Raw genomic sequence first — 21,721 nt, 5'->3', positions numbered from 1 at the left:
AGTTGTGGCAAGCAGGCTCAGTAGTTGTGGTACATGGGTTTGGTTGCCCTGCGGCATATGGGATCTTATTTCCTGACCAGGGATGGAACCCATGTCCCTGCATTGGAAGGTGGGTTTTTTACCACTGGATCACCAGGGAAGTCCCCTAATCAATTTCTTTACTCTGCTTTTAGTTTTGCTTTTCATTAACTTCAGGTCCATCTTCTCAAAGTGTGTTCTGGGAGTATCTTTGAGGTCGAAAGCATTTCCATGGTGATATGAAAACATTACTGCTTTCTTCACTGTCATTCTCTCATAAGCATGCAGTGGAGTTTTCCAGAAGCTATGTGACATGTGATGGTGCAGTGGTTCTCATGGCTGATGGAATGTGGGAAGCACATGTGAGAATCCAGCTGCTCTGTTAAGTGAGCATTAAAAATATTTGCAAGAAGTGTAAACACTGCCACTCTCTTCACTAATTTTTCATTTTGGAAAATGTGGTAACTTTGTATTAAATTGTTACTTATATTGACACAATAGATTTATTGTTATTTAAATGAATTAGTAAATATTTTTGAATGTTCTCAGTTGTAATTTCTAAGATAAAAAGTATTGATAGATATAACTGATAAGTATGAATATTATAATTTCTAATACAATAGATATTGGTAGATATAAAACAGATGCTAACACAATAAATATTGATGGATATAGATATTATATTTCTAATACAATAAATATTGTTATTTAAATGAATTAGTAAATATTTTTGAATGTTCTCAGTTGTCATTTCTAATACAATAAATATTGATAGATATAACCTAGTAAACAAAAGGTTTTTGGGATCCTCAATAATTTTTAAGAGTAAGAAGTCATCCCGAGAATCAAAAAGTTTGCTTTGAGTTTTTAAGAGTAGTATTTTATTCAGCATTTTACCTAAAAAGTAATCCAGATTCTTTGCCTTTATTGTGATATATCTGAATTGTGTACATGTAGGATGCAAAGGTGATACATTCTAATTTGTTCCTGAATCAGTCACCTTGTGAAGGAGAGAGCCCAAATCCCCCAGACATGAAGAGAACTTCGCAGCTGACCTCCAAAATTCGCAATCTTCTGGCTCTGATGGTAGGACTTCTCAAGTGCCAGGTAATTATACAAAATCATATTTTTTATTGGGAGAATACATATCAAAGTTGGATAGAAAAAAATGGGAGTAAAAATACAGATCCTTAAACCAACCTGTCAGCCCTTCCTTCTTACTCCTGCTTCTTTCTTTCTTCCACACCTAATTCCCACAAATCTACAGTAAGACAGTATAATAAGGTTAAAAAAAATAAAAACTTCAGGCAAAACCCTTCCCTCAGTGCTTTCCACATTTCAGGGAAATTCCCTCAGAGCAATAATCCTGTGCTCCCAGGCAGCCTGCTCCTAGGGATGAGGGGTTGTCCTGCAAAGGAGCCATTCACCTGATCTAAAATACAGCTTTGGGGCAGGGGGTGGGCGGTGCGGATCTGTGTACAGTAGTAGAAGGAGAAATGAAGTTAGTGTCCGATGAGCTCTAGGCCCGGCTTCACCACCTCGGGGCTGTGTGACCTCGCCAAGTAAATTTTCCATTCTCAGCCTTAGCTAAAATGGTATTTGCTGCTGCCCTGGGAGGTTACAAACACTGCATTTTTTTTTTTTAATTGGAGTATAATTGCTTTACAATGTTGTGTTAGTTTCTGCTATAGAACAAAGTGTATCAGCTATATGTATACATATATCCCCCCATCCCACTCCTCTAGGTCATCAGAGAGCCCTGAGCTGAGCTCCCTGAGCTATACAGCAGGTTCCCACTGCCTGTCTGTTTTACACATGGTAGTGTATTTATGTCAAACCTAATCTCCCAATTCATCCATCCTCCCCTACCCCCTGCTGTGTCCACACGTCCATTAGCTTACCTCTGTGTCTCTATTCCTGCACTACTGGGCATACACCCTGAGAAAACCATAATTCAAAAAGACACATATAACCCAGTGTTCATTGCAGCACTGTTTATAATAGCCAGGTCATGAAAACAGCCACACTACATTTTAAGGAGAGAACATTTTACGAGCGTGACACTTGACAATTTCTCAAATTACTGAGTTCTCTTTCTTCCTCTTCCCTCCAATTATTGTGCATTTCTTTGAGCTTCAGTGAACTCCTCTGAGCCAGAATTTGGGGACATGGGTTTGAGATGTTCCTGATCCAACACAACCTTTATTCCTACTTTTAGCTAAAATTTGCTGAACACTAGCATTTACTGAATGCGGGAAACCGAGCAAAGCATTTTTAGCAGAGATAACAAAGCGGTGGCCCACAGACTGTATCCACTGGAAGTTTTGTCTTTAAATACTTGAATTTGAATGCAGCACAAACTCTTCTTTGCCGTATCCTTTTCCACCCCACCCTGGCCCTTCAGACCTCTGCTGTCCTACCGTCTTTGCTTGGTCCCATCTCACTGGAGGCTGCTATTCTTTCTCAACCTTATTTCCTGGCTGCTTCTTCTCCTCTCAGTGATGAGTGAGTCACCAGCCCTCTTCTTAGCAGATCTCATTGCAGGCCAAACATTGACACATAATAGATTTATTGTTATTTAAATGAATTAGTAAATATTTGCTTAAGGCTTCACGATCAGAGACTCGCTGTGTCAGGTGCCCTCTACCTAATAATGCAGGGTAAGCCCCTAATAGGCATTTGACAAATATTTGCTGACTTTCCCACCTGTCCTTGGAGGCATTTAAGTTGACCTTGCTTTTCATGGGCTATCTCATTCAATATTTACACCATGTTTTACATTATCAGGCTTTTTTTTTTTTTTTTAACACAGAAAAACAAACTGAGGCTTAGAAAAGTTTTTTTTTTTTAATAGTTTACTTATGGTTGCGTTGGGTCTTTGTTGCTGCACGGGCTTTCTCTAGTGCAGAGAGTGAGGGCTACTCTTCGTTGCGATGCACAGGCTTTCTCATTGCAGTGGCTTCTCTTGCTGCGTAGCACGGGCTCTAGGCACACGGGCTTCAGTAGTTGTGGCACTTGAGCTCAGTAGTTGTGGCTCACAGGCTCTAGAGTGCAGGCTCAGTACTTGTAGTGCACGGGCTTAGTTGCTCCACAGCATGTGGAATCTTCCCGGACCAGGGCTCAAACCCATGTTCCCTGCATTGGCAGGTGGATTCTTAACCACTGCGCCATCAGGGAAGTCCATAGCTGAGTTTCTTGTTCAAAGGCTCACATACGGTTAAGTGACAGAACTCAGAGACACAACCTCAGGTAGTGTGAGTCTCATGCATGACTTCTGACCCTTAGGTTATGTTGGTACAAGTATGTTCATTCTGGGCGCCACTGAAATATCTAGAGTTTCAGTATTGTTGAGGATGTCTGATTGTTCTGGTGTCGGGTATAACTATCTAAATTTGGATTTGTGAACTGTCTAGGCTAAGAGGAGATGTGTGTATGTGTGTAAGCATGTGTAGTTATTATTGATGAGCATTAACTTCCCAGCGATTATCCTAATTTGTCCCAGTAACAATTTATATACAAGTGTGAATCTATATGAATTCTTTCCACATTAACCATTTATTAGGTGTCTTATGATGAGTAATTGAAGAATTGAGTTCAATACGATTTTACCTCCTTTGGTTTAGCCACTTATTTTGGAAGGGAGATTTATTTCATTTGTGCTCTTTTCCTTCCTCCTTCTAGCTTTACTGAAAACTTTTTAATACTGCTTCTCAAAATGTTACCCTTAGGTCATCACCAATCCCGATGCCGAACATTTCGAAGAGAATGAGAAAGTTAGTGATATCCTGCTACACAAATTGAAGAGTTTTCATCTTAAAAAGAAAAAGTTAAATACAGAGGTACTGTATGTATTCTTCATCCTCAAAATTGTATCATTTTTAGTGAAAAAAGTCAAAGAAAAAGGTAATGTAAAAGTATAAAGAGGCTCCTAAAATTTTGGATTTTTTTAAAGAATTATTTTGGGGGACAAGATTAGCTTTACTTTGGCCCTCACTAAGGAGATGTAGCAGTCAGCATTTGACTTGTTTTATAACACAAGTATGTACTAGAAAAATCTTATTCATCTACCAAAAAATTTGGTAAGATTATTTTTTTCACTTTTGTATGGTACTACTGATTCCTGAAGAATAGTGCATTTTGACATTCCTATAGTGATTACAAACTTTATCACTTGGAATAATGGATACATTGAAAACAAATTTTATTTCTCAGGTGGGACAAGGGTAAGGGAAGAAGCTCGTGGAATTTCTTCAATCATTGCTTTCTTGGTGTCGTGGCACAGAGATGGAGAGAAAATGAAGAGAATCAGTTAAACAGGGAAAAGTGATAACAGGATGTGAACGTGTGCTGCTTTTAATCTGAAAGAAATACAGAAGTGACGAATTTATCTGGCTAAAGGAATAAAGAGTTACTTAAATCTGAGATTCAATTTCAGTACCATACTATCAGGAAATGAGTTCTCTGAACTGAGGTGGATAGAAAATTTGTTGCAGGTATTCTGGGGAATCTCTTTGTTTCCTAGCTAACCTATAGAGAAAAGGACCAAGGAATAAACAGACATGCAGAGAAACCATTTGGCCTCCACTTCTTAAATCAGTCTTCAAAAATAAGCCCATTTGAAGGTTCGAGCAGGATGTTATAAAAAATACACTTTCAGATATTTATGTTCTCTTGGTAAATTTCTGTGTCATTACTGTAATATTGGCAGATGAAATAATATGATGTGAGTAATTTGATTCAGTGAAGGGAGTTGCAGGGAGGAGGAAGTAGTTGGGGTATTAAAGATACAAGATTGACTATTAACTGTTAGAAGTTGAAGCTGAATAGTAGTTACATGGGGGTTCATTAGAGTTTTTTCTCTTTTTTGGAAATTGTTCATAGTAAAAAAAAAATATTCTGTGCAGCACACTTTACCTCACTGATATCTGGAGGAGTTAGAATACTGAATAGTAAGATTTATTGCTATTATGTGGAACAGACAAATAAGAAGTGACTATAAATTGCATCTAGAAAAAGTTGGCTAATTTTTTTCTTTAAAGAAGAATTTTAGTAGCCTGGCTGTAAAAATAACTGAATACTAGGCTAAGCTCTCTGGAGATCCCAAGGCCACCCTCAGGTTTAATGATTTACTGGACTCTCTGGACTCCCCACACAGTCATCCTCCCAGCTATGATGTATTATTACCGTGAAAGGATACAGAGCAGAATCAGCAAAGTGAGAAAGCACGTGGGACACAGTCCAGAGGAAACCATCCAAGCTTCCAGGAGTCCTTTTCCAGTGAGTCACACAGGGTGCCCTTCCCTTCCCCAGCAGGGAGTCGTGCAGCACATGTGAGACATTCCTGGGGACCTCACTGGAAACTGAGTGTCCAGGGTTTTTTATCGGAGGCTGGTCAGGTAGGTACCCTCTGCCTGCCACATACCAAAATTCCAGACCCGCCTGAAGAAAGAGGTGTTCAGCATAAACCTCGTTCCCTTACAGAGAGGCTAGGCACAGTCAGCCTGCACATCAGGAAATAAAGGAAACCCTCCCACGATCCAAATTCCTAGATGCCGGTCAGGGGGCAGCCTGGCGAGCAGGACTTCCTAAGGACTGCAGTCTCAGGCCTGCTGTGTGAACTCTGTGCTACACACGAGCTTTAAAAACAAGACACCTTTGAGACCAGGAATTGGACTGTGCATGGTTTGGTGACTGCATTATAACTGTTATGGAATGTACTTTTATATCCTCTCCTCCTCTGAAATAGAAAATGCTTTTTTCCTTAGCTACTGAAACACAAAGACAGAATCACAGCTTTCAGAGAGTTAATTGCTAATGAAAAATCATTTCAAGATCAGGTTACTGAGGTAAGTTAAACATTCACTATGTACTGTCTACGCATCTATTATTGAAGCCGCTGGTAATCTCTCTGATGGTTAAACTAATAATGTGTTCATTGTCAAATGTTCCAAGGAATGTGAACATATTGGAAGTGAGTACAAATACATTTTATCTCAGGTTACAGGCTTGGATTCAAGTGAAGCCAAGAATGTTGGAGACATACCTGTCTTACTGGGAGCCAAACTGGATCAGTACCACGATCTAAACGAAGAGCTTGATTTCTTGGTAAGAAACACCCTTTGTTTCTTTGCTAGCATTTTTATACACAACACCGTTTTATTAACAAGTTTAGGAAATTATGAACCTTCAAAAATTTTCTCCCTGAAGTGGTCACACACTGGCATAGTAGTGGCTTTATTCACCCACAAAAATATACAACTGAAGTTTGCATTTTCAGGTTTTGAAATTTTAAATATTGTCCTACTTGATTTCCGTTTAATCAGATTTTTTTTCTTTTGAAATGCAGAAATTTTCAAATGTGTGCAATTTTCCATAGTGGATGGAGCACGTTTTTATCATTGCTTATGCTACCACCAATCTTGTAGCAGCAGGTGTCCGCAACAGTCATAGTGAGGGGGGTGCTTTGGGAAATGGCATTCACAGTTTCCACTCATTCATTCATTCATTTATTGGCTGTGTTGAGTGTTCATTGCTGCGCACTGGCTTTCTCTAGTTGCAGTGAAGGGGGGCTGCTCTTCGTTGCTGTTCGTGGGCTTCTCAGTGCGGTGGCTTCTCTTGCTGCGGAGCACAGACTCTAGGCATGCAGACCTCAGCAGTTGCAGCACACTGGCTCAGTAGTTGTGGCGCAGTGGCATGTGGGATCTTCGTGAACCAGGGATCAAACCCGTGTCTCCTGCGTTGGCAGGCGGATTCTTAACCACTGTGCCACCAGGGAAGTCTCACACAGTTTTACCTCTTGATCAGATACATGTATGCCCACACACAGAAGAAACACTATCCCATTTTCTGTGTGTGTGTTGTTCATGCATTCAATACTTATTGAGTCACAACCTGGATCACATTTGTCATCAGAAAGCTGCTGCTTGAAACATGCAGCTTGGCCCTCACAGAGTTGCTTTTATTGAGTTGCGTTTTGGTGTCATATGCCCTCAACAATCCTAGAAAACATCTTTTTCCATTTGTTGTAAAGAGATTGTTGTTTCCCTTAGGGCCACTTGGATGAGAACATCCTTTGAGACCTCAGGCCTACTAGGAAAAGCTTTTCTTAGAAACAGGTGTGTTTTCTTGTATGAATAAGGGAAATCATGTAACTGAGCAGGTTCCAGTTTGCTTTGGCTACGGGGAAGTTTAGTTCCTAGTACTCGGTGCTGTAGCTCAGGGCTTAACTGGCTTCATATCCACCTGTCGTTTTTCATCTGTTCTGTACATTCTGGTTTAATTTTTTATTTTTTATTTATATGTTATTGCATGTATTCAGTCTTAAAACCTTTGTGTAAAGAATTGGGAAGTCAATCCATCAGCCAGCCTTTAGATATCCCAGTCTCCAGGACTGCTCATAATGATGCCTGATGCGTCCCTGTCGTGGTGTTATTTCTACCTTGACACACTTTCTCTGTGAGTTGACACTAACAGAGTGGAAGACAAGCAAAAGCCTCTTAGGAATCCTGGAATCATGAACTAGGTGGAGCCAGATACCCTGACTGTATAGGCCAGGCTGCTCGCACCTCAGGTCACAGCAGCCCTCAGTGCTCCTCTCGGGGCTGTGTGGTAGGCACAGTGATGGCCCCCAAGATGTCCACGCCCTATTCTGGGAACACGGCAAAAGGGACTTTGCATCCCCTAATAAAACATGGAAGCTAGCAGTTAGGGCAAAAGGGACATCGCAGGCGTCATGAAATCAAGGAGCTTTAGGTGTGAAGGTGAATTATCCCAGATTGTCAGGATGGGCCAATCTAGTCACAGCTGTCCTTAAAAGTGGAGAATTCTTCCCAGCAACATCAGAGAGAGACACGACTACAGAAGAATTCAGAGACATAGCATCGCTGGCTTTGAAGACAGGGAGGGAAACCAAGCCAAGGAATGTGGGCGGCCTCTGGAAGCTGGAAAGTCTCCCCTAAAGCCTTGGAAAGGAACCAGATCTGCTGACAGTCTGACTTTAGCGAGTGAGACTCCTGTCAGACTGCTAAGCTACAGAACTATGAGGTAATAAATGTGCATTGTTTTAAGCCACTGAGTTTGTGATCACTTGCTACAGCAGCAGAAGGAAACTAATACAAGACGTGTTGACCTCATTTTCTTTAATGATTTGGATTTCAGTGTCCCATAATATGTTGGGGCAAGTTCGTATGTTATCAACTTGGAACTAGGTCCACAAATCTAGAATACAGGGGAACCACAGAGGGGACCCTATCCAGGAAATCTTCCATGCAGGACTTCACATCTGAGCAGCCCGCCTGGACTGAGCAGACCTCCTCCTGCACCAGCAGCCACTGAGCCCCTGCCTCTCGATGCCTGTTGTCCTCACAGTGCAGGGAGCAGCTTTCCAAGAAGAATTCCTCCTCTACTACTGTCAAGTGCAGGTTGCTTTGGGCAGGGCCAGGCACGGTGCTCTTCTTCCACCAAACTCAGCCCTGCCCTTGGAGCCCGCTTCTCCCAGATGATGGGCAAGGCCCATCCCAGCTTCCGTGGGTTTGTGTCTGTACCCCGGCCCCGGCACACACTGGCAGGAAAGGGGAGCTGGGGACCTGGGAGAGCACACATCTGCGGTCAGCCCTCAGCACCCCGGGGGGTGGGGATCTTGTTAGACCTTGTTTATTAAAAAGTGCCTTTTGGTATGCTTTCATAAAAGTGGTTTAGACTTTTTCAGTGATTTGATTTTAATAGACTGTGTCTTCCAAAACTTTTCTATCTTGGAATATTTTTTTAAACTTTAAACTGATTGTAATGAAAAGACAAATCACAGACTGGGAGAAAATATTTGCAAATCACAGATCTGATAAAGGATTTATATCTAGAAAATATAAAGAATCCTTGAAAACAACCAAATTTTTAAAATGGGTGAAAAGGTTTTAACAGACACTTCACTAAGAAGATACATGGATGGCGGATAAGCACATGAAAAGATGCTCAGCGTCGTTAAGAGACAAATTAAAACCACAGTGAATACCGCTACCCATCTGTCAGAATGTCTGTTAAGAAGACCAACTGTACCAAGGATTGATGAGAATGCAGAGCCACCACAGCTCTCATCTGCCACTGGGGGGGGAGGTAAACCAGTACAGCCACGTTGGCAAACATTTTGGTGGTTTCTTAGAAAGTTAAACATGTACCTACCGTCATTCCACTCCTAGGTATTTTATTTACCCAAGAGAAATGAAAGCCTATGTTTCCACAAAGGCTTGTATGTGAAGGTTCCTATCTGCTTTATTTATAATAGCCAAAAACTGAAAGCAACTCAAATGTCTCTCAACAGATAAATGGATAAACGAATTGTGGTACATCCATACCATGAGATACTACTCAATAATGAAAAAGGGGTGAGTTACTGATACACATGCAGCCTAGATGAATCTCAAAATTATTTTACTGGCTGAATAGAGCCAGACAAGAGTGAATACCGCTTGGTTCCATTACATAAAACTCTAGAGAATACAAAGTAATCAGTCATGACAGGAAGCAGATGGGTGTGTGCCTGGGGCTGGCACAGAGTATGGGAGTCAGGGAAGGACAGACAGGCCAGAAGGAGGGGTTATCAAGAGACGAGAGGAAACTTTGGTGGGGGTGGATATGTTCATTACCTTGATTGTGGTGATGGTTGCATTGTTGTATTCATACATAAAAACTTATCAAACTGTACACTTTATAAATATATGCAGGGCTTCTGTGATGGCACAGTGGTTAAGAATCTGCCTGCCAATGCAGGGCACACCAGGGTTCCATCCCTGGTCTGGGAAGATCCCACATGCCTCAGAGCAACGAAGTCCGTGCGCCACAACAACTGAGCCTGTGCTCTGGAGCCCTTGAGCCACAACTACTGAAGCCCGCGCTCGCCTAGATCCTGTGCTCCACAGCAAGAGGAGCCACTGCAATGAGAAGCCCACGCACCACAATGAAGAGTAGCCCCCGCTCGCCACAGCTAGAGAAAGTCCGTGTGCAGCAACAAAGACCCAATGCAGCCAATAAAAATAAATAAATAATTTATGAAAACAAAAAAGAATGTGACACACATTGAGCTGAACCTTTTAAAAAACTCTCATTTATACACGTGAAGGTGTTTATCAAATCTGGAAATGCATCATCAAGCACATCAGTGCTTTACTTCAGAGAGAATCAAATATGCCTATACATTGGTTATATATGGAAAGAAGGGAGTGAAGATTTGGGGCCAGTAATTATTTGTATTCACTAACAGGTGTTTACTTATTTGCAAAGCTATTTTATAGTATTGGAGAAAAGCTGAGACATTGTTTTAATTTCTGCTCATGAGTTCTAAGTACAGTCTAACTGGGACCTGATTCATAGAATCTCTTGATTCACCTACAGTACAAATTAGTTTAAGAGAATATGGGAATAAAACATAGCTCACTGTTCTCATTTGTCCTTAGTATCCATACGTGGTTTTCATGGCAGTTTCCAGCTTAGTATTTTTATCGATGTTTCTCTGTAGATTGCAAAATTGGGAAATCTTCTAGAGTCAAAAGAAGACCACTGCAGCAGACTCATTGAAGAAAATGACAAGTATCAAAGACATTTAGGCAACTTAATAAATAAGGTAACAGATTTTCTTACAGAAATATTTGTCTTTTTAAAACTATGTCAAATATTAAAACAATATTGGGTGCTAACAGTTTAAAACTATGGCAAATATTAACAGCAATTTTGGTGCTAAAAAGGATTGGAGGGATGATGTAACACATTTGTATTGATTCCTTTCACTTCATGATGACTTTCCATTAGCCTCTTAGCTGAAAAGCTAGCAAAGAACATTGCGTGTATCCATCCTTCTGCTGTCAGCAATTTCAGGGCCTAGTATTGCTACTTCATTTTGAGGGTCACTCTAAATCTTGCCAACGTAGTGTTTTTTCATCTTTATTGGAATATAATTGCTTTACAGTATTGTGTTAGTTTCTGCTGTACAACAAAGTGAATCAGCTACATGTATACATATACCCCCATATCCCCTCCCTCTCGAGCTACCCTCCCACCCTCCCTAGCCCACCCCTTTAGGTCTTCACAAAGCATCAAGCTGATCTCCCTGTGCTCTGCAGCAGCTTCCGACTAGCCATCTATTTTACACTTGGTCGTGTGTATATGTCAGTGCTACTCTCTCACTACGTCCCAGCTTCCCCTCCCCTCCTGTGTCCTCAAGTGCATTGTCTACATCTGTGTCTCTATTCCTGCCCTGCCACTAGGTTCATCAGTACCGTTTTTTCTAGTTTGCACTTTAAACCTGCATTAACTTCAGCCGCGTGAACTCTAGCCCTGAGGTGATACCTGCACTATTTACATGACTCGTAGCTGACTTGCTGTGTTGTACGTTGTTGACTCTTCACCTTTTGTGTGTGATAACCGGCACAGTTCTGTTTGCATTCATACTCCTGATTTCAAAATGTAAGCAAGATGTTCTGCCAATTGTGAAACTTTCATTCGTGGGAGTCGTATAATTGAACTTCCATGTTAGATTTTTAAAAAGCCAAAAATAAACAAAATTAAATAAATATTCTACAACTTATCACAGAATAATCGCATTAGCTAATTTTTTTCAGGTTACATCATATGAAGAAATTATCGAATGTGCTGACCAAAGGCTCATGATATCCAACTCCCAGATTGCACAGTAAGTTGAAAAAACTTAATTTTTAATTTTGTAAACATTTGCTGATATTTTGCTCTCTGGCTTGCTAAGTTCATTTTTTAGACTCCTAGAAAGAGGAAAATGTGCTGTTTTGTAAGTCAGGACCTTTCTTAAATGATATATTTAGTCCGCCTGATGGACTACTTGAACAACCAGAGTTTCGTATTCCTTTCTCAGAACTCCCTTTGACTTGGGCATCGGGGGAGCGACGTTAAGGTATTAGAGAGAAACATCCAAGAATTTTAGAGAATATTACCTACCATGGTATTCAAGTAAAGTAACCTCGCTAAGCTTAGACTTTATTCACAAAAGTTTTTTTTTAATTTTAATTAATTAATTTATTGACTGTGTTGGGTCTTTGTTGCTACGCACAGGCTTTCTCTAGTTGCAGCGAGCAGGGGCTACTCTTCTTTGTGTTGTACAGGCCTCTCATTGAAGTGGCTTCTCTTGTGGAGCACGGGCTCTAGGCATGCGGGCTTCAGTAGTTGTGGCACTTGGGCTCAGTAGTTGTGGCTCATGGGCTCTAGAACGCAGGCTCAGTAGTTGTGGCACACGGACTTAGTTGCTCCCTGGCATGTGGGCTAACTCAGCATAAGATAATTGAAAGACAGCGTGAATAAAACAAACAAAACAGAACAAAGACTAGCTCACAGATACAGAGAACAGACTGGTGGTTACCAGAGGGGAAGGGAGTGGTGAGAGGGCAAAATGGGTGAAGAGGGTCAGTTGTATGGTGGTGGATGGTCGCTAGACTTTCAGTGGTGATCCCTTTGTAGTGTGTACAGATGTCAGATTTTAATGTTGTATGCCTGAAATTTATATAATGTTATAACCAACTATACCACATTAAAAATAAAGAAGACCTACATGGGTTCGATCCCAGCTCCAGGAAGATCCCACATGCCGCGGAGCAACTAAGCCCGTGTGCCAAAAAAGAAAAAAAAAAAATAAATAAATAAAGAAGACCTAATATGAATATATATATAAGTAATACGTACAATAATGTAAAAAAGTTTATCAAATAAAGAAGGTTTAAATATATAAAGAAGGTGCACCTTTTACATGGATCTTAAGACTCAATAGTATTAAAATTTATTTCTCCCCAAGCTGATCTAGATTTTATTTTTATTTTTTTAATTTATTTTATTGAAGTGTAGTTGATTTACAATGTTGTGTTATTTTCACTGTATAGCAAAGTCATTCAGTTATATATGTGTGTGTGTGTGTGTGTGTGTATATATGCATTCTTTTTCATTTTCTTTTCCATTACAGTTTATCACAGGATACTGAATATAGTTCCCTGTGCTATACAATAGGACCTTGTTGTTTATCCATCCTATATGTAATAGTTTACATCTGCTAGTCCCAAACTCTCAATCCATCCTTCTCCCACCCCCCACCCTCCACCCCCTTGGCAACCACAAGTTTGTTCTCTATGTCTGTCTCTTTGTGTTTCATAGATAAGTTCATTTGTGTCATATTTTCATTTGGGGTACATTCAAAAACTTCTGTGGGACTTCCCTGGTTAAGAATCTGCCTGCCAACGCAGGGCATTGTCATATTTTAGATTCCACATATAAGTGATATCATACAGTGTTTGTCTTTGTCTGTCTGACTTACATCACTTAGTCTAATAATCTCTAGGTCCATCCATGTTGCTGAAAATGGCATTATTTCATTCTTTTTCATGGCTGTATTCTAACTTCATTGATTTACATGCAGCTGTCCAGCTTTCTCAACACCACTTGCTGAAGAAACTGTCTTTTCCCCGTTGTATATTTTTACCTCCATTTTTGAAGATCAATTGACCGTAGGTGTGTGGGTTTATTTCTGGGCTCTCTATTCTGTTCCATGATCCATATGTCTGTTATTGAGCCAATACCACGCTGTTTTGATTACTGTAGCTTGGTAGTATTGTCTGAAGGCTGGAAGGGTTATGCCTCCTGCTTTGTTCTTTTTCCTCAAGATTGCTTTGGCAACTCTGGGTCCCTTATGGTTCCATATTAACTTTACGACTATTTGTTCTGTTCTGTGAAAAAAGTCATGGGTAATTTGAAAGGGATCGCATTAAATCTGTAGATTGCTTTCGGTAGTGTGGCCATTTTGACAACATTAATTCTCCCAATCCAAGAGTATGGGATATCTTTCCATTTCTTTGAATCATCTTCAATTTCCTTTATTAATGTTTTATAGTTCACAGTGTATAAGACTTTCACCTCTTTGGTCAGGCTTATTTATAACTCTTTTTTTTTTTTTTTTGGATGTAATTTTAAAAGGGATTTTTTTCTTAACATTCCCTTTCTGATATTTCATTGTTAGTGTAAAGAAATGCAACCAACTTCTGTATGTTAATCCCAAGCTGACCTATAGATTCAATGCAATCCTAATCAAAACCCCAACAGGCTTTTAAAATTAGAAAATGACAAGGTGATTCTAAAATTCATGCGGAAGATCAGAGGACATAGAATAACTGAAAGAACTCTGAAAAAGACAGCCAAAATTGGAGAGCAAACTTGATTTTGAGACTGTTTATAAAGCTACAATAATCAAAAGAGTGGGCAATGGTAAAAAAGAAAAAAGATCAATGGAACAGAATAGAGAGTCCAGAATAGACCCACACGTATATGAATGACTGATTTTTGACAACTGTGCAAAGGCAGTTAAGTGGGGAAAGGATAGTCTTTTCAACAAATGGTGCTGAGGGAATTCCCTGGCAGTCTAACGGTTAGGACTCAGTGCTTTCAATGCCAGGGCCCAGGTTCCATCCCCGGTCAGGGAACCAAGACCCTGCAGGCCTCGTGGTGCAGCCAAAAACAAACAAACAAACAAAAACCAACAACAAAATGGCGCTGAAATCATTGGACATCCATTTGCAAACAAACAAACAAAAAAGAAAACACTTTGATTTGTACCTTGTGCCACATACAAAAGTAACTCAAAATGGATGATAGAACTAAATGTAAGAGCTAAAGTATAAAACTTATAAAAGAAAATATAGGAAACAATTTGTGACCTTGGGTTAGGCAGTGATTTAAACACGACACTAAAAGCATGATCCATAAAAGAAAATTTTGATAATTATATTTCATCAAAATTAAAAACTTCAGCTCTTCCGCAGACACTGTTAGGAGGATGAAGACACTAGGATGAAGGAATGTATTTATGAGTCACACATCTGATAAAGAACTTTTTTCTAGAGTATATAACAGACACTCAAAACTCAATGGGAAGAAAGCAACCCCATAAAAATGGGGAAAGATTTGAACAGACACTTCACCAAGAAGATACCTGGATGACAAGTGAGCGCATGAAAGAATATTCAACATCATTAGGAGGCAAATTAAGACCCTGATGAAGACCACTGCACACCTGTTAGAATGTCTAAAAGACTGACCACAGCAAGTGTTGTCAAGGATGGGGAGCCACTGAACCACTCATACCCTCCCGGTGGGAACATAAAATGGCACAACCACTTGAAAAACAGTTTGGTGGCTTCTTTAAAAGTTAAATATACATGATGTGGGCTTCCGTGGTGACGCAGTGGTTAAGAATCCACCTGCCAATGTAGAGAACACGGGTTCAAGCCCTGGTCCAGAAAGATCCCACATGCCACGGAGGAACTAAGCCCATGAGCCACAGCTACTGAGCCTGTGCAATAGAGCCTGAGAGCCGCAACTACTGAAGCCTGAGTGCCTAGAGCCCGTGCTCTGCAACAAGAGAAGCCACCGCAATAAGAAGCCTGCATACTGCAGTGAAGACCCAATGCAGCCAATAAGTAAAAAATAAAATAAATTTTAAAAATATATTAAAAAAATCAAAGAATATAGCCCCAAAAGAAAAGATTTTTTTTTTAAGTTAAATATACACTATGTATGATTCAGCCAACCCACTCCTGTGTTTTGATCCAAGAGGAAAGAAAGCACGTGTTTACACAGAGGTGAATTTCAGGGCAGCTTTGTTTGTAATAGTCCCAACCTGGGAACAACTTAATGTCCCTCAAATGGTGAAATGATGAACAGATTGTGGTGTGGCCACACAGTGGAATACTACACAGCAAGAAAAAAGCAAATGGCCTCTTGGTATGCACAACAGCGAGGGTGAATCTCAAAATAATTAGGCTGAGTGTAAGATTCCATTACATAAAATTCTAGATGTGCAAACTAATCTACAGTGAGATAAAGCTGATGAGTTGTTGTCTGGGATGCAGCGGCAAAGAGCGATGGGAAGGAGGGGTCACTAAGGTAGGAGGAAGATGTCTAGAGTGGTGGATAGGTTCACTGTGTTAATTGTGACCACTGCTTCCTGGGTGTATACATGTGCCAAAACAGCACATCGTACACTTTAAATACTTGAAGTTTTCGTACGTCAACTAAACCTTAATGAAGATGTTTAAAAAACAAATAATAAATCTGAGTGCCGACACAGACTCTGCGGGTGTAGGTCTCATCTCCACTCCCAAGTGAGAAGATCCTGCCGCCATTGGCCTGGACCCCTTAGCACCATCATCTCACTAGAGGGCGCTGCTCTGCTTGCCTGGCTCCCCGGCTGGGCTGTTCGTGTCCTGGGAGGGAGGACCCCGCTTCCTCCAGGGTAAACCCAGGACTAGGCTTAGGTTGTAGCCTTGTGCCCTCTGCTCTGAACGCAGGAACACTATGTATAAATATATTCCACTGGTGCTTTGTTTGCACACTTGGAAAAACTTTTCATTTTCTCTCCTTGGGTACCCTCCTCCTCCAAGATTGGGCCTTTCTTTTCAACTCCAGAAATACAAAAGATCTATGCCAGGCTGTTTCTCTGATAATAAGGCATGATAGACCCAAAGGGCATGATTAATATTGTCCTCTCTTCCTGGGTTGGACAGCTTCTCCGCTTTAACCTTTGAAAGCAAAAGACTGATTGCCTCTGGACAGTAAGGCAATAAGATGGAAAAAGCAAGGCAAAGGGTCCTCCTCTAGAGCCCCCACAGGGAGCACGTCGCCCTTGCCAACAGCTTGCTTTCAGCCCAGTGAAACGGATACCAGACTTCTGGCCTCTAGAACCATGCAGAATGCCACCACGTGTGTGGTAATTTGTTACAGCAGCCACAGGAAACTAACACACCCTCCCTGGCTGGAAAAGGGAGTTGGGGAGGAGACTGTCTTAACCGAATTTGCCTTCTTAGGGGCGGCAGGGGAACCCTCTGGCTCTTGCTACCAGCCATAAAAGCAGAGCACAAGGAAATGTCTGGCAGCCCACCTGAATGCTGGGACCCTTCCTGTAACACTATTTATCGAACAGTTTCCCACATTAAAGCAGTTCACAACTCGGGTGGGGGGCGGGGGGGTGTTACCGTCAGGATCTCATTGGGTTTACTCTCACAGTAGGATCAGTTCTCTACCCACTGTGTAAACGAATAGAAGGTCATCTCAGTGTCACCCCATTAGTTTACTACTTCCTACTCTCCTTCTTCACCACTGGAAGCTTTAAAGGGAAAAATTAGAGTCGCTAGGAAAGAATTCCAGATTTCCATGCAGCGAGACGGATGGATGATGTGTAGAAAGCTAGACCACCATCAAATTTATCTACTGAAATCCTCCAGTGAAGCTAGCAAAATGTTAGCTTAGAGAAGTCCATTTTAATCATAAAATTCAATTGTTTCTTCTTCCAGTTTAGAAGAGAGAAATAAACATTTGGAAGATTTAATTAGAAGGCCCAGAGAGAGAGCCAGAAAACCAAGGTAAGTAGTTTCTTTTTCTAAATAATCATGTCTTTAACTTTAGAATATATGCATAATAATGTTATACATTAAAAAATAACCTTTTTCCTTATCTCAATTTAAGATAAACAAGGTAAACTATATAAAAATGTTTGGTATTTTGCCTAGCATGAAATAGTTGCTTTGATAGATGTTTTTTGTCAGACCTGAATTGGAAAGCCAGGTTACCTGCCCTCACGGAGCTTATGATTATTTCTAGGAAAAATACTATACAGATTATGAGCTAAGATTTTTCTCTACAATAAAACAGCTTACCCTGGTGTAAATATATAGCAGACCAGATCTTATGATCAGATTTTCTTGCACTAATGTGAAATCTTATAATCTGTTATTTTAGAAGACTCTCAACTCTCAGTATTGTGCTACAAGGTATATGCACAAAGCCTATAGGGTTGATTAAGACCATAGTAGAATGTTAAAATGGGACTCTTCCTGGCCTAGTTCCTAAGATGCTAATTAAACATTTACCAGTTCCCAAAATGAGAGTGAATTTGCCGGATGTGTAGAGGTTCTGAACCTTTTTCATGACACGTGTCCCCTGACCAGATCCAGTGTATGAAACGTTTGGAGTGTGGGGAAGATTGCAGAAGACAGTTCTTTGACTCTGTCATGTTGTGAGCTCCCATCATCCCCAAGTCATTCCACCTCTTTCACCTAAAGCCTTGTGAGGGTGTCTCTGGGAGATCATCTAAAGAACTTTGAAATGTTTCCTAGAAGTTGGGAAACAGGATCAGTAGCTGAGAAAACTGAAGCAAGGTATGGCAGGCAGCGCGACAGAGAGGCCAGGCTGGGGGGGCCTGTCCTCCCTGAGCTTGTCATCAGGACAAAGAATGTATGTGACAGTTTCTTAAGAACCATGCTGGTGAGATCTGAGTCATCTTGGGCTCTGCCCAAGGCTGCCTGGAGGGATGCTAGCAGCAAGAAGCGGGAAGGGAGCAGCACATCCTTAGGGGCTGGTGAAGCATTATCAGGTGACCACCGAAGAGGGATGCCTCAGCCTGGGCCCCGGAAACTGCAGGGCTGGGGTCCTAGCAGTGGCAAGCTCCAGGAGGAGGAATCTGGGCCAAGCCCAGAGACTCCGAAGCCACCCAGCCAAGCAAAGATGTCTTGTTGCCTTACTTCTCCTCTCTCCTCCTGAGAGGGAGAAGGTGGGGAGTAAAGAGAGCATAGAAACTGACCTTCATGGGCAGGTGGTGTCCACCAACTACAAGCCTTAGCTTAGGGAGAGAGAGGCGAAGTTCTACTCTTGAATGAAGACGAAAGGATCGATTAATGTTGAAGCCCGGACATTGTGCTTACTGAACTGGGCTGCGCCTCCTCTTCACAGTGAGGGCTGATTGTTACCTTAGAAAGAGCAGAAGATCACCAAGGCCTGCTGCGCATTCAGCCAGCAGCAAAGGGGAAGAGCTCCGCTGAGGAAAAAAGGGCTAAAGTAAAGACTTCCCTGGTGGTCCAGTGCTTAAGACCCTGAGCCCCCACTGCAGGGGGCGCGGGTTCGATCCCTGGTGGGGGAACTAAGATCCCCCGTGCTGCTGTGCAGTGTGGCCCAAAAACAAAACAAACAAACAAAAAACAATAAAACACGGCTAAAGTAGAAGTGAGAGGCAGCAGACATGAGTATTGCATTTTCATGGGTCATGTTTGTTCCTCATACCATTTGCAAATACAACTGTGTTTTGAAAATCAAAAGCCTTTAGCAGATTTGCACTGTTATTTGCAAAATGATAGGTTAACTATGAATTTCTTCCTGATATGAAAGAATATGATCTGATGCCTGGCACATTACAGATGCTCAGGAATCACTAATTTAAACTGAACGTGAATCTTCTCTGAGTTGCTGAAAGTTGCTGAAACTGTGGAATATTTTTTTCTAGAATTATTTTACGATAAGAAAGTTTGCATATAAATTCACACATTTCACTAGTTCAGGTATTTGTTTACTTACGTCTGCCCGTCTTCACAGTAGATTTGAGGCTCGCTTGTACAAATTGAGACTGGCCATGAAGCAAGGGTGTGAGGTGGAGCAGAAGAGCTCTCAAGGCCCTTTCTAGCTGAGAAGGCTGTTTCTTAGAAAATTTAAGGCTTACCTCAGCGTTCAGCCCCTACCACCCATGAAGCCTCCCGTCAACTGACGGACCTCCGTAAATTCAGCACGTGAACACGCTTTAGACCACCTCTGCGTCATCTCAGATTTACAGTGCTGCTTTTGCCAGTTGTCCTCAGACGTGGAAAGAGTGGGACACGGGGAGAGAAAAGTGAGCGCTTTAATAGTCTCAGATGTCTTGTTTTGGCCTCTGGTTCTTCATCACTTCAAGGACATTTGTTCGGTTTTCAAGTCACAGCCAGAATCTCACCCTGAGCAGCTCTGGGAGAATGTTGAAACACCACAAGACGGCGGCTCCGCACTTTCATTTAACTGCAGCTGAGGGTGAGGCATATATTACATGCTGAAAAGTTTCACCTTAATCTTTTAGGGTCTTGTAGTACTGTCCCAAACGACCATTCCCCTTTGGAAAGAGGGAAAGAACATTTGAAGGGACGGCGTCCTTGTCCGCTATGTTCTCTGCGTCAGTCCTGCTCACCACCACCAGCCCCACTTCTTTCGCTGTTTAACATTATTCTCTTTCTGTTTCCTGCAGACCAAGAAGTCATCCGAAGCCCATGACCGTGGTAGGTCACGTTGATGACCTTTATAAAGAATGCTCTATTTCCATGTGATTTGACAGTTACACAGGATTAAATACGAGTTCCTAAAGCTGCATTTCAGTAACGTTCAGCTTAGCTTTCCCCTCTGCCCTCAGACGAGGGCCTCTTTGGCTTCTGATTGCAGCTGGTCCTGTACTTGGAAGCCCCTCCCCCACAAGTGTATTGGTCCCCTTCATTTCAGCTTCCTGTCAAGCCCTCCTCGTCTTCACCTGGCCTGTCACAGTCATCTTCTTCCTCGGGTTCCCGCCTCCAGTTTTGCTCCACCCTCCACAAATTAGACAGAGTGATGGTCCAGACACAAAACCCGATTATGCCACTCCCCTCAAGAGACCCTTCGATGCGTCCCAGTTGCATTCAGGCTCAAATCCAGCTCCTTAGCATGGCATAAAGGTCCTCTGCGACCTGCCTAGCGCTTGCCTTCCGACCCAGTGTTCTTGTTCACTGCTTCCTCCTTCTCGTCATGCACACCAACCATATCTAACCACTGCAGTATTTTACACATGCTGTATTACCTTTGTGCCTTCCTGTTACTGCCCAGGCAGCTCCCCTACCTGGAATGCTCTCTCCCGACTCCTTTTCTCCCCGTGACTTCGGTTCCCACCTCACAGACACCTGCCAGCTCAAGCTCCATCTCCTCTGTGCGGCCTTTCCCGCCCTGTCTCCCAAGCGGAGCTGACTACTTCCTCCCGTGGGCCCACACTGAGTCCTCAGATAAGAGAGCACCCGTAATACTTCATTACAGTCCTCTGCTTGCATGTCCCCTGATGTGACTAGAGCTCTAAGAATTCTCATATTCACTTTGGTATTCCCCAAGCACCTAGCCCATAATAGGTGCTAAATAGTCAAATATTAGACAGACTCGGGACCCAGGCCCAACGATCTACTTGCTGGAGTAACCCCTAGTAGAAGATACACCTGGAGCCACCCTGTCTCACCCCAGGCTGTGGGTGTGGGTACATGAATACCGTGGCCTGTTTGTGACAAGCTTTGCAGAAGAGGGGTACAGTCAACGGGCATGTCTCTCTCTGCCCCATTGAGATCCAGTTGTTGTAATAGTTGATTTGCGAGGACACCTTAACACTGTGAATTCTTAGTTACACTGTGCGGGTGTGTCTCTCATGAATTGTTAAGATTCTTGCTTCTGTTCCTTTTTCTTCATTCTGCCAGCTGGCAACCAAACCAAGGAAGATGCAACTCAACCAACCTCATTCCTTGTCGTATTCCTTAAGGGGAGAAAGGTTGAAACAAACAGAAATATTGATTAAAATATAGTATTGGCATTATCTGTGGAGTTTATCTATATGTAGGTTTTCCTTGTACCCCTTTTCCACATATGATCAAGAACTCGCTGCTTATGGAATAAGAATTCCATATGTAATCAAGAGTCAGCTCTTCTGTCCCTGAATGTCTTTCCTAAAAACTTAAGAAACCCTTTTTTCCTTTTGTTTTTAGATGCCAGGTATTTTAGAAGGAAATAGAAATGATTTGGATTAAACAGGACTGAAAATGAACAGTTAATCATCTTTGTCAGCCGCTCCAGGAGCAGG

General features: G+C 41.8%; 1 protein-coding gene across 1 annotated transcript in view; it reads left to right on the top strand.

Moving 5' to 3' along the window:
* Positions 1 to 21,410, top strand: part of CAGE1 (cancer antigen 1) — a 30,880-nt gene extending 9,470 nt beyond the window's left edge. Inside the window, exons 3-10 of the mRNA XM_057698612.1 lie at positions 976 to 1,125; positions 3,747 to 3,857; positions 5,784 to 5,864; positions 6,016 to 6,123; positions 10,526 to 10,630; positions 11,625 to 11,695; positions 17,361 to 17,429; positions 20,108 to 21,410. Of these exons, the coding sequence (XP_057554595.1) occupies positions 976 to 1,125; positions 3,747 to 3,857; positions 5,784 to 5,864; positions 6,016 to 6,123; positions 10,526 to 10,630; positions 11,625 to 11,695; positions 17,361 to 17,429; positions 20,108 to 20,186 (774 nt within the window). The 3' untranslated portion in view covers positions 20,187 to 21,410. The remainder of the gene's footprint in view (positions 1 to 975; positions 1,126 to 3,746; positions 3,858 to 5,783; positions 5,865 to 6,015; positions 6,124 to 10,525; positions 10,631 to 11,624; positions 11,696 to 17,360; positions 17,430 to 20,107) is intronic.
* The last annotated feature ends 311 nt before the right edge of the window (positions 21,411 to 21,721 follow it).

The sequence above is a fragment of the Hippopotamus amphibius genome, chromosome 11 (genome assembly GCF_030028045.1).
Source record: "Hippopotamus amphibius kiboko isolate mHipAmp2 chromosome 11, mHipAmp2.hap2, whole genome shotgun sequence".
NCBI classification, from domain to species: domain Eukaryota; kingdom Metazoa; phylum Chordata; class Mammalia; order Artiodactyla; family Hippopotamidae; genus Hippopotamus; species Hippopotamus amphibius.
Note: the sequence above shows the minus strand (reverse complement) of the source record. Positions and strands in the feature narration are given on the sequence as shown.